Source organism: Microtus oregoni, unplaced genomic scaffold (assembly GCF_018167655.1).
Source record: "Microtus oregoni isolate MIOR12 unplaced genomic scaffold, Mior012 000047F_ref0000412, whole genome shotgun sequence".
Classification (NCBI taxonomy): domain Eukaryota; kingdom Metazoa; phylum Chordata; class Mammalia; order Rodentia; family Cricetidae; genus Microtus; species Microtus oregoni.
The window spans coordinates 4759589-4773024 of NW_024543221.1; the positions used below are offsets into that span (position 1 = coordinate 4759589).

General features: G+C 43.1%; 1 protein-coding gene across 1 annotated transcript in view; it reads left to right on the top strand.

Moving 5' to 3' along the window:
* The first annotated feature begins 464 nt into the window (after nt 1–464).
* The window catches only part of Acbd3 (acyl-CoA binding domain containing 3), a 29754-nt gene continuing 16782 nt past the window's right edge, over nt 465–13436 (top strand). Inside the window, exons 1-4 of the mRNA XM_041635389.1 lie at nt 465–831; nt 8802–8943; nt 9952–10092; nt 11437–11595. Of these exons, the coding sequence (XP_041491323.1) occupies nt 549–831; nt 8802–8943; nt 9952–10092; nt 11437–11595 (725 nt within the window). The 5' untranslated portion in view covers nt 465–548. The remainder of the gene's footprint in view (nt 832–8801; nt 8944–9951; nt 10093–11436; nt 11596–13436) is intronic.

Here is a 13436-nt window from a genome sequence, read left to right on the forward strand (position 1 = left end):
AAATACGCAAACACTCCCCGCCTAGCAGACAATGATTAAGGGAAAAGTGAGGACGAAGCCTCTGGGGGAGGAATACCTTGTTTTCTACTTAAAAATAAAAACTGTCTGCCATTTGCCCTGCATCTCCTCAGAGTCTCTGTGTAGACTAACTGAACCGGGCGTGCAGAGAGCGACTCTTCGCAGACTTTCCCTGCAGGGTCGGACCAAGGCGTGCGTTCACCTCCCGCGCCCCCGATCCAAGCGGGAGGACGGCCGGGTCCCCTGCGAACGCTGCAGCGGGAGAAGCGCCCCGGCGGAAGGGAGGGGTGAGCTCGGAGAGGGGCGTGAGGCCCCGACCGGAGCAGGACACGTAGTCCCGAGCAAGCCAGCGAGCAGAAGGAGCGGCAGGGGCGCGACCCACACGCCCGGGGGCGGGGCACCAGGCCCCCTTCACGCCCGAGCCGCCTCGGCAGCGGAAGTTCCGGTGTCGGCGAGCGGAGGTGAGAGGTCAGCAGGAAGTCGATACGTGGCCGCCGCCTGTGCCCGCCGAGGAGGCGCTCGGAGCGGAGATGGCGGCGCAGCTGAACGTAGAGCAGCAGCTCGAGGTGTCGCTCGACGGCCTCACCCTGAGCCCGGACTCGGAGGAGCGGCCCGGCGCGGAGGGTGCCCCGTTGCTGCCGTCGCCGTCCTCGCCCCCCGGGACTGGACGGGGCCCAGGCGCCGCAGGGCAGCAGCCGGAGCCCGGGGAGGCGGCGGCGGCTGAGGGTGCGGCCGAGGAGGCGCGGCGGATGGAGCAGCACTGGGGCTTCGGCCTGGAGGAGCTGTACGGCCTGGCGCTGCGCTTCTTCAAAAGTGAGCGGGTACCCTCGCCTCTGCGGGGCCGCGGGCCGCCCGGGCCCGCCCCACCCACCCGAGCTAAGCCGGGGTGACCGGAGCGCGCCTCCGTCCTTGGCGGCACCCGGAGTCTGTCACTGCGGGTCTGGTCCCCGTGTCACACCCCTGAGGGGCCCGGAAGCCTGGCTTAGCAGCCGGCGTCACCTGCGGTTGCTGGGGCGTTATTACCTGGTTTAAGTTGTCTGGTTTCCGAGAGCTAGAGTGGCCGAAGGAGCGCGCGCTTCCAGGGCTCCCGTTCTGGGATGGATTTCTCTTTTTCGTTGCTCTTTCTCCACCGGTTTGCCCTTTCCTGTGGCTTGCCACATTAAACCGATTTTTTTTTTTTTAAATCTTAGTGGAAGAAAATTGTCTACCTTTTTCTAGCCTTAGAAACCGGGAGCATGTAGTACAGGACATGATCATTCGGCGGTAGGGATGGGGCGAAGGAGGAAGTAAAATACTAAGTTCGTTTATGCCCTTTTGCTTGTATGTCCTGGTAACTTCTAAATGGTTATGAAATTTTACCTTGTAAGTGAATTTTGAAGAGTAAGGCCCAAAAGTACACTCCCACTTTCTCCCTCCCTCATTCCCGTCTCCTCCTCCTCCCCTCTTCCTTTCTCTCCCTCTCTTTTTCTCCCCCTCCCCCCCATTAACTTTTTAATGCCAAATTCCGGTGGGTGGTTGTTTTCTTCCCCTTTTTTCCCTTTTTTTTTTTTAAAAAAAAAAACTGGGTTGTTCATGTAGTTATTAATGGAGGTACCACTCAAAAGATTTGGTCAGTGGGAAAGAGCTTGACTAAATAGTCTGATCCATAAAGATATTTAGGTCTTGAAAGCCGAGAGAGAGAGAGAGAGAGAGAGAGAGAGAGAGAGAGAGAGAGAGGAGAGAGAGAGAGGCGGGCAAATGAAACTTTAAAAGTGGTTGCTAGGCTGCACATGCATTCCAGAACAGCATATTTATGACATTTTCCTCAGAGATAGTACTTTCAGATTACATATTTTACCGGCTGAAGTTGGGTTGTTCATTGTAGTGATCCATGTTAACGTAGTTTTATTTTTAAATGGCTTTAATTGTGCAAACTCGTGAAATTCTGTGAAAATTCCCAGAACATTAAGTGGTTATTCTGCAGTCATTGTATTTTTTTGTTTTTAATGTAAAAAGTGTATCCTTGAACTGTTCATTGCCACTGCTGTGTTCTAGCTGGCTTGAGGACTTGGTAATGAGTTTAGAATTACTGTCTCTTGAGTTTGGAGTTTGTTGTAAGTAAATGCAAACCCACTTGTTTCTGTGCAGTTAACATAGGTATTCTTGCCCTTAAAAGTTAATTTTTGGGCTAGGCAGTGGTGGTGAACACCTTTTATCCCAGCACCCCTGAGGTAGAGGTAGGAAGGAAGATCTCTGAATTTGATGCTGCCCTTATCTACTAAGCGAGTCCAGGACAGCCAGGGCTACACAGAGAAACTCTTGTCTCGAAAAACAAGTTAATTTTTGGAACTTGCTTTTCAGTAACATAGACTGCAAAAAAAAAAAAAAAAAAAAAAAAACAAAAACTCTAGGCTTTTTCCCCTAAACTTAATTGTGTGAGAGAGAAAAGACAGATAGACTGACTAACAGACTGACTGACTTGTGTGCTGGGATTTGAATGGGAGTCCTTGGGATGTGCTCTGCGCCATTCTGAACTACTAAAATAGGACTCCAGACCCAGGAAGAACAACTTCTAATCCTTGATTTTGCTGCATAGGTTAAAAAAAAGGGGGGGGGTAATTTCATCTGAGCCCATCTTCTTTGAAAATAGCAATATCTGCTTCAAGAGATTAAGTTGCTGAGCATGGTGTTAAACACCTTTAATCTCAGAATTTGGGAGGCAGAGGCAGGTGGATCTCTGAATTTGAGGTCAGTCTGGTCCACACAGTGAGTGAGCTCTGGGACAGCCAGAGCTACATAGTGAGAGCCTGTCTCAAAAACCTAAACAAACAGATTAGTTAATTAATTTAAAAAAATTGCTTAATGGGCAGCAAATTTAGTATTGTTTTGGGTCAGACTCAATTTAAATTATTGTTGCTATATAAATTCCTAGAAAACTAACTTTGCTATAATCAAGTTTCTATATATAAAGAAGCTGAATTAGGTAACACTAGTTGCCTCACATTTATTTTTTTTAATATTTATTTATTATGTATAATTTATTTATTATGTATACAATATTCTGTCTGTATGCTTGAAATCCAGAAGAGGGCGCCAGACCTCTTTACAGATGGTTGTGAGCCACCATGTGGTTGCTGGGAATTGAACTCAGGACCTTTGGAAGAGCAGGCAATGCTCTTAACCACTGAGCCATCTCTCCAGCCCCTTGCCTCACATTTAAAAGTTAGTGGTCTAAACAGACTATTTTAAATTGCCTTTTGAGTCTCAAGGGTCTTCAGAGAGCCCGTATTTGAGGTGCCTGAGTTACCTGTAACCTTGTAGAAGAAAATGCATTGATAGGGATAGTTTGCTCAGTTTCTAACTTAACCTGCTCAGAATTGTAGCCAAGCACTTAAAATAGCTGTTTAGCAGTTCAAAGCACTTCTCTGTGTGGATTATTGTTTGAGATAACAACGAAGGGCTGGCAGTGGAAGGGCACTAATTGGAAGAGGGAAAAGGGTATAGAAGAATTAACAGAAGTCGGGTGAGTCCACAAGTACTGCCTTTGTTTTTGTAGGTTGCATATCTCAGTGTATGGAGGTCACAGGACAGCCTTGGATCTTGGTCCTTCTTGAGGCAGGATCTCCTTTGCTGTAGTGTAGCAGCCCAGCTGCTACCCCCATAGCTCCTGGAGTGGTTTCTGTCTCGGCCTCTCACTGGAGGAGCACTGAATTTGTAGTTGTGCACTACCACATCTGTCTTGATGTGGAGTCAGGAGATCTGAACTTACCCACGGAGCCATCTCCCCCAACTCAGGGCTTCATTTTTTTTTGTTGTTTTTTTTTTGTTTTTTTTGTTTTTTTTTGTTTTTTCGAGACAGGGTTTCTCTGTGGCTTTGGAGCCTGTCCTGGAACTAGCTCTTGTAGACCAGGCTGGTCTCGAACTCACAGAGATCCACCTGCCTCTGCCTCCCGAGTGCTGAGATTAAAGGCGTGCGCCACCATCGCCCGGCCAGGGCTTCATTTTAATGTATGTTTTTCTCCTACAAAATAAGTGTGGCAGTTGCTATAAACTAGTGTCTTATTTTTTGTTTTTTCAAGACAGGACTTCTTTTTGTAAGTTTTAGGATAGCTCTCTGGCTATCCCAGAACTCACTGTGTAGACCAGGCTGGCCTTGAACTCACAGAGATCTACTTGCCTCTGCTTCCCTAGTGTTGGGATTTAAGGTGTGTGCATAACCACGTAGCTCACAATGTTTTTTAAATTACATTTTATCTTCTATGGACTAAATATGAATCTTGAAAGCAGGATTATCTATTCCATTGAAAATATCTGAAAGGGTCTGGGATGTAGCTCAGTCTGTCGAGTGTTTGCCTATCTAGCTTTACGACCTGGGTTCTGTCACCACCAGGACCATACAAACCAGGTGTGGTTGTGCAAGTCTGTAATCACAGCTCTCAGGAGGTGAATCGGAAGTTTGTTTCTCTGTAGCTTTGGAACCTGTCCTAGAACTTGTTCTGTAAATCAGGCTGGCCTCAAACTCACTGCGATCTGCTTGTTTCTGCCTCCCACGTGCTGGGTTTAAGGGAATATGCCACCACCGCCCAGCAAGGTGAATCTGAAGTATAACGTCATTCCTAGCTGTATAGACACACACACACCAGAAAAAGAGAAAGAAAGAAAGAAAGAAAGAAAGAAAGAAAGAAAGAAAAGCAATGACAACAGTGTAACCTGGAGTCTGGAAGTCTGTTTTGTATTCTGTACTTGTCATAATGATGATTATAGCCAATAGCTTACTATGTTGACTCCTCTCTTTTTTTTTTTTTTTTTTGATTTTTCGAGACAGGGTTTCTCCGTAGCTTTTGGTTCCTGTCCTGGAACTAGCTCTTGTAGACCAGGCTGGCCTCGAACTCACAGAGATCCGCCTGCCTCTGCCTCCCGAGTGCTGGGATTAAAGGCGTGCGCCACCATCGCCCGGCTCTCTCTTTATTTTTTAAAAATTTATTTTTATTTCATGTGCATTCATGTTTTGCCTACATGTATGTCTGTATGAAGGTGTCGGATCCCCTGAAACTGGAGTTACAAGCAGCTATGAGGTGCCATGTTGGTTCTCTGGACAAGCAGTCAGTGATCTTAACTGCTGAGCCGTCTCTCCAGCCTCCTACTACACCCACCTCTCTTAATTTTTTGATGAAGTGAAAGTGAAATGATGTAGGCTGGGGGTGTAGCAGTGATAAGTGCTGTTCAGTATCTGTAACATAGCATACATAGTAAGACCCTGAGTTCTGTCCCCGGGCATGGGGTGTGTACATATAGATGAAAATGTCCCTTATGATGTTCTGTAGATTAACGTTTTGCTGTCTAACCACCAGGGATTTCTGTGCCCTTATGGATAAGATTTACTGTTAGAATTACTGCTGTGTGGATGGTGCAGACTTCTTTGCCCTTCAGGAGACTTAAGGAGCTGGTTGATAACTGCAGCACAGGTGGAGGAAGCAGAGGGGACAGGGGAGAGGGATGGCTGGCTTGTGTGTTTGGAACATGACAGGAGATAGTTTGATGGGGAGAGAAGAAATTTGAAATTAGATCCTGGAAGGATACGATGAAGTTGTACACAGTTTAGCCTTTCTGTTAGGTGAAGAACCAGTGAAGTTTTTTGTTTTTGCTTTTTTTTTTTTTTTAAAGAGCAAATTGTTCTTAATTCTATTTTAGCAAGATTAATAGATAGGAGTCTGCTTTCTGTTAAAATACACAGGGGAAAGTGATTCAAAAGGACTGTCTAGTTACTTTGTCCCTTGAATAGTTTTTGGCATGAAAATATTAAGAACTAGTGGAAAGATCCACGTTGGTTTTGTTTATTTTAGATTTATTTTATTTATATGTCTGTATGTATGTGTGCCTACCACTTGGTGCCTGGTACCTGCAGAGGTCAGATGAAGGCAGCAGATCCCCTGGAACTGGAGGTGCAGCTGGTTGTGAGCTGCCACGTGGATGCTGAGAACCAAACTTGAGTCCTCTGGAAGAACAGCCTGAGCCATTTCTCCAGCCCCCAAGTTTGCTTTTAAAGCATTATCCCCTTAAGGAAAGTTTTAAATGTATTAAAAGAGGTAAGTGTGAGTGGCGCTGGACAGATGGCTTAGAAGTTAAGAGCACTTGTTGCTCTTGCAGAGGACCTGGGTTTGGTTCCCAGCAACTTCATAGTGATTCCCAATCATCTAACTCCAGTTCCAGGGGATAGTACCCTTTCGACCTTTGTTGGCTGTAAGGCACAAATGTGCTACATACATACAGGCAAACACTAATACACAGTACGTCTTTATTTTTATTTATTTATTTATTTTTGAGATAAGATCTCTGTTATGTAGCTCTAACTGTTCTGGAACTTGATATATAGTGACCTCAATTCATAGAGATCCACCTGTCTCTTCCTTTCCAGTGCTACACCTGGCAAAATTATAAATGTTTGTAATTGAAAAAATAAGTATGAGAACTCTTCTGAATTTTTGCATTGCATCTCTGTTGGATTGAAATTTTGAATGAAAGGCAGGTAAGATGGTTCAGCGGATGAAGGTGCTGCTGCCAGAGTTCTGTTTCTCTACACAGAACACACCATAGAAGAAAGGAAACAGCTCCCACAGGTTTTCCTCTGACAACCCCTCAACCCCCATAAATAAACATATGTTAAAAACAATTTTTGTTTTGTTTTGTTTTTTTAAAGACAGGGTCTCTCTAGGTAGCTCTGACTGTCTTGGAACTCCCTATGTAAGCCAGATTGGCCTCAAACACAGAAATCTGCCTGCTTTTGCCTTCCAAGCTCTAGAATTAAAGGCATGTGCTGCCATACCCTACTAAAATTTGTTTTATTTTGGAGATGGAGTCTTACTCTGTAGCCAGGGTTACACTAACATTGCTGTTGATTATGCCCAGTATGGACAGTATTACATATGAGCAGAGAATTATATATATATTTGGATTTTTTGAGACAGGATTTCTCTGTAGCTTTGGAGCCTGTCCTGGAACAGCTCTTGTAGACCAGGCTGGCCTCGAACTCACAGAGATCTGCCTGTCTCTGTCTCCCCAGTGCTGGGATTAAAGGCGTGTGCCACTGCCGCCTGGCTTTTGTTGGAGGTGGGGGGGGGGCTGTCCTGAAACTTACTGTGTAGTTTAGGCTTGCCTGAACACAAAGAGATCCTCCTGCTTCTGCCTCCTGCGTTCTGGGGTTAAAGGCGTGCTCCATACCTGACTGGAGATACAGTTTTAGTTCTGATCATCCTGACAGGCTTTGTTCAGTATATTTTTAGTAAGTCAACAATGTGACTTAGCTGTGGAAGAAAAGCTTTGACCTTGAACTGCTTTGGGGAAATATGTGGTACCTGTAGTGAGAAAGAAAGGGGCCTCTGTTCTCTGCACAGGTCAGATGAGTCCTCCATATTGCCCTGTTTGAGGCTCATCTTCCAGAGTCAGTGATGAGAGGAAACTCTTGGGAGAGAGTGACTTACATCAAGTGGGGACAACTTGCAAGGATTAAACTTGGGTCATCAGGCCTGGTGGTGGGGCCTAAAATTATCCTCTGCACCATTGCACCAGCCTGGTTTTTTTGTTTTGTTTTTTAAGTTTATGTCATCTTGATATGGACTCTGCAGGTGTTTTGGGTAGGGTTTCTCTGTGTAGTCGTGACTCTCCTGGAACTTTGTAGACCGGGCTGGCCTCAAACTGGATCCACCTACTTCTGCCTCCCAAGTGTTGGGATTAAAGACATGAACCACCACATCTGGCTGTCTTTCTTATTTGCTTATATGGAAGCCTACCAGAGCCAATGATAAGGAAAAAGAATCACACAATTGGTATTAATAATAATGTACTATTAACTTCTGAAATTCATTTTATTGATAACTAAGAAAGTAATTCATCCAATGGTTTAGAAATGTCTGAGATTTAAACCCAGACCATCTGATTCCAAAGCCCCTGCCAAAACATACCACCTCATTAGAGTGGTTATACTTTAAACATACCCTTCTAAAGTATATACAATTTGTTAATGCATGATCCTATTCAAAGTGATTAAAATGAGTTTTGTTTTTAATCAATTTTTAAAAATCATTTTTAACTGGGTGGCAGAAGCAAACATATCTCTGAGTATCTAGCCACCCTGGTTCTGCATAGTGAGTCCAGGCCAGCCAGTGCTACATGATGAGTCCCTGTTTCACAAACAAAGAAACAGCAATAAAAATAAGCTTTTGAACCAGGTGGTGGTGCATGCCTTAAGTCTCAGCACTCAGAGTGAGTTCCAGGACAGCAAAGGTTACACAGAAAAACCCTGTCTTGGGGGAACATTTAAAAATTATCATTGTATATTTTTTAATGTATGGCTAAATGTTCTAATGATACTGTCTACATGCCTGTAAGCAGTTTGACAGATGAGTTTCTCTATGGTAACTTTAGTATAAATAATGATAGTTGTTCAACAAAGAAATAAGTCAGACTGGTTGTGGCACATGCCCGCAATCCCAGTATTTAGGGGCTGAATCAGGAGGACTGAGTTGAGGCCTGCATGCGCACCATAAAGAACTAGAAACCACCCTGACTTAAGAGAAAAAAATAAAAGGAAAAAAATGAAGAGGGGAGGAAGAAGAGAAAATATTCTATAAAGGATTTCTGTTTTAGGCTCTGACTATTAAAATTCAGTAAAAAATAAGTCTTTATATACTGCTTTTGCCTGTTATAGGCAGTTATTGACTGTAGCAAACAAACCAGTGTCTTTCCAGTGCTGAAAATTGTGTATTTTGACAGTACCAATTATTTTTTTTTCATTTGTTCTCTTTCAGTAAAAGATGGCAAGGCTTTTCATCCAACTTATGAAGAAAAACTGAAGTTTGTGGCACTGCACAAGCAGGTTCTCTTGGGCCCATATAACCCAGACACTTGCCCTGAGGTTGGATTCTTTGATGTGTTGGGGAATGATAGGAGGTAACAAGTGTTTTCTTACTTAATAAATTTAATAATGATGTTAGAGGTATAATGTGAATTGCTTAAGGTGTAATAGTTAGCTTAGCATTGCAACTGAAACATTCATTTTGCTCATAGTGAAAGAAGTTTACTTACCTGGTTATGAACATAATACAAGTACAGTTTTATCTAACACTTCCTAAATAATATTAAAAACAGCAATTTTAAAAACGTACTACTGGGTCTGGAGAGATGGCTTAGCTGTTAATCAGCTGTTAAGAATCAAACCATCGCCGGATGGTGGTGGTACACACTTTTAATCCTGGCACTTGGGAGGCAGAGGCAGGTGCATCTCTGTGAGTTCAAGGCCAACCTGGTCTACAGAACGAGTTCCAGGACAGCCAGGACTGTTATACAGAGACACCCTGTCTTGAAAAAACAAGAAAAAAAAAATTAAAACCATTTATAATTCCAGTTTCTGGGTATCTGATGCCCTCTTTCATCCTCCAAGAGCACATACTATGATTCTCTTATCTAGACATACATAAATTGTGCCAAAAAACAGAGTAATTTTATTTATTTATTTATTTATTTATTTAAATTTTTCGAGACAGGGTTTCTCTGTAGCTTTTTGGTTCCTGTCCTGGAACCAGCTCTTGTAGACCATGCTGGCCTCGAACTCACAGAGAGATCCACCTGTCTCTGCCTCCCGAGTGCTGGGATTAAAGCACCACCACCGCCCGGCTAAAACAGAGTAATTTTGATTCAAGCTAAAATATGTAAAGAAAATAAAATATGGATTGCTTTTTAACAAGTGTGAATAATCAAAGTACATTTATATTTTGGATTGTTTTGGCATCTTATTTAATATATCAGTATAGGTTTGTTGAAACTTGACATTCTGAACTTTCTGATTCTAGTAAAAGCATATTTCATTTTAATTGTAGTCGAGTATTTTTCATATAGGTTTAATTGAGTAAGATTCTCATTTTGCTAAAGGAAGGTAACTGTTTCTTTTATTCTTTGCAGGAGAGAATGGGCAGCCCTGGGGAACACGTCCAAGGAGGACGCCATGGTAGAGTTTGTGAAGCTTCTAAATAGGTGTTGTCCTCTCTTTTCGGCCTATGTTGCTTCCCACAGGATAGAGAAGGAGGAAGAAGAGAAAAGAAGGTGATGTTATAGGGCGTGGTAGTGGGACTTGCACTGATGCTTTTGCTTTGTTCTAGGTCCTCACTTCCACTTCTTTTGGCAGTTTTTCAGCACTCCTGGTAGGAGCAGATTTTCCTATAAGTTTGAAGGAAGCAGGGTTGCTTCCTTCTGGTTGTGCCCTTAAAGTGAGCCTCCCATCTACAGCAGCATCTTCTGTTTTCCTTTGAGGCAGGCAAAGTCTTGCTGAGTGCTGGGATTACACATGTGTACTACCACCCCTGGCTACCTTTGTTTTACTACAGTAAGCTTTTTAACAAGCTCAGCTGCTGAGCCATCTCTCTAGCCCTCCCTGCCCCACCTCATCACTTTTTTAATTTTGTATTATTTATTTTTGGTTTATGTACATAGGTGTTTTGCCATGGGTGTCGGGTCTCCTGGAACTGGAATTACAGACAGTTGTGAGCTGCCATGTGGGTGCTGGGAATCGAACCAGGGTTCTCTGGAAGAGCAGTCAGTGCTCTTAACCACTGAGCCATCTCTCCAGCCCCCGCCTCATCACTTTTTATTGTTTGTTTTTTTCTTTTTTTATTGTTTTTTTTTTCTTTTTCTTTTTTTTCAAAGCAGGGTTTCTAAATTGTGTGTAGCTCTGGTTGTCCTAGAACTCACTCTGTAGACCAGAGTGGGCTCAAACTCAGAGATTGCCTTTCTCTGCCTCCCAAATCTGGGATTAAACGCACCATGGTCCAGTCCCTTTTTTATTGTTGTTGTTGTTGCTTGTTTTTGCTTTGTTTGTTTTTCTACACAGGGTTTCTCTGTAGCTTTGGAGCCTATCCTGGAACTTGCTCTGTAGACCAGGCTGGCCTTGAACTCACTGAGATCCGCCTGCCTCTGCTTCCCAAGAGCTGGGAACCCAATTCCTTTTTAAAGAGAAGGTTTCACTGTGTATTTCTGGTTAGCTTAGAACTCCTTCCTCTGCCTCTGCAGTGCTGAAAATCACCGTGCCAGGCTAAGACTTGATACTTAATAAAAATGAAATAGCATGGAAAGTTGATTTATGTATTTTAGTACATTGTTGAATTATATGTAACACCTTTCAAAGTTGCGTTTTTGTTTCTTGCTTTTGTTTTGTTATTAAAGACTATGAAAGCACCCAGCTAATAATTATCCTTGATGTAGTCATGTATGTTGTGAGATTGATTTCATTTTAAGTTTCTATTATATGGAAGTTTATGTGTTTGAATTTTTGATAGATTGCTATTCTCTGAACAGATTTTTGTCTTATTTTTCACTGGGAAGTGAAGTTTAAATTATTTAAATATAAGATTCACTGTGCAGAGTTAATTCTCTTTGTTATGTACCTTGTAGAAAGGCGGAGGAGGAGCGAAGGCAGCGTGAAGAGGAAGAACGAGAGCGTCTGCAAAAGGAAGAAGAGAGACGGAAGCGAGAAGAGGAGGAAAGGCTTAGACGGGAGGAAGAGGAGAGGAGGCGAATAGAAGAAGAAAGGCTTCGACTGGAACAGCAAAAGTGAGTTGTGTGTTTTAGAATGTTCTTGTGACTATGTGCCTGGGAGGTAGACTCGTGTTAGCTCCTTTTCATTTTTAACAGTGATTCTTGTTTTTTGTTTGTTTGGTTTTGATTTTTCGAGACAGGGTTTCTCCTTGTAGCTTTGGAGCCTGTCCTGGATGATCTGTAGACCAGGCTGGCCTCCAACTCACAGAGATCCACCTGCCTCTGCCTCCTGAGTGCTGGGATTAAAGGCATGTGCCTCCACCGCCTGGCTGTGACTTTTGTTTTTTATCAAAAAATAATGTATTGAAGAAATTTGGGGTTAGCTTGTAAAACCTAGAGACTAGAAGCAGCAATTGAGATTGTTCAGCTGCTCTGTCTTGAGTCCAGGGTCTTGAAGTTTTCATAGTCTCTTGTCTTCTTAGTCTGTCTCTTCGTTCTCACTGCTTTCTGCAGTTTCTGTTCTTTGTTTTTACAAGGCTGTTTTACCTGGGAATTTCGTCTTTTTTTTTTTTTTGGTGTGTGTGTGTATCTGAGAGGCTGGCTAGAATCTGAAGCCCAGTTAAAAATTCTGAGGACTTAGAGCCTAGTTAATCCATGTATATCAGATAGCTATTCCCAGTCCCTGTACAGGACATGGGAGCTGAAACTGCTTTATTCAGTAAAGGCTGAAAGCAGCTGTCTTAGAAAAGCCTGGCTTTTCAAAGGGCAGCTGTAGATACAGAGAGGTAAACAAATGCAGGAGAGAGGACCTACGGATCCAGGGATACAGAAAAGTTAAGCCAGAAATCTTGAGGTACATTGAGTTCTCTTCATTGTTTCCAGCTAGCTTCTCAGAAAAACCTTCAATGGTAGCTAGCTTCAGAGTGAACTATGGCCTCATTCTACTTTGGAACGAAGTTTTAATGCCATTCTCTTGGATTTGGAATTGAATACCTTAGGTGGACCCAGTGCAATACTTTAGTCAGTATCTGAAGTTTTTGCTTTATTTACCTGCTTACTTCGTAAATAGATTTGAGATCTTTGGTAAGTGGTCACATAACAGTTTTGAAACATGTAGTTTTCTCTGAAGAGAGTAAAGACAGTTGTAATAATTTAGTAGAAATTGATATGTCCAGACAAGGTGCAGCACTGTTCAACTGTGATCCCAGCACTTCAGAGGCTGAGGGAAGTCAGCCCGGGCTCTATATAATATGACCCCATGGAGAGAGAGGGGGAGGAAGAGAAAGATCACTAAGCCAAGCAGCATGCCCTGCTGTTACTATCTTCAATGCGTCTCAATAAAGACACCTTTAGGTCAGATGCTGCAGACTGTTGGCTTGTCATCCTTAAACAGAGTCTATAGCATCGATTAGCTGTCCTCCTACCTTGTGCTGCTCTGGGCAGTTGAGGTAGGGAAACCGTAGCCAGAGTCAAACACCCATCCGTGCCCTAATGGCAGTCCGTCATGTTACAGCATCAGGGTGAATTGGTGCAGTCTCTGGAGCAAGACTAGCTAGATTTGAGTCCTGGCTCTTGAATCTAGCTGCAGCTGAGTCTTGGGCAATTGCCAAACAACCTCTTAGTGTCATCAAAGACTATGTGTAAATGCTTTGAACATTGCGGATCACATCAAAAGAGCACAGTAAGTGTTAATAACTAATGATGCTGTTGATGGTGGTGATGTGCTTGGTATTTATTCTCCATTCCAACTTTTCTTGAAAAACCCAAAAGTTAGAGGTCAGTTTTTTCCTTGAATATTCTGTGCCTGGAGCACATGCTATTTGTTAAACGTTATTAGTTAAGTCTTTTTCTAAGTTATAAACTATAAGAATGAGCAGGTCATTTTATTTCGTTATGAACAGTCTCCTGTTGTCAGA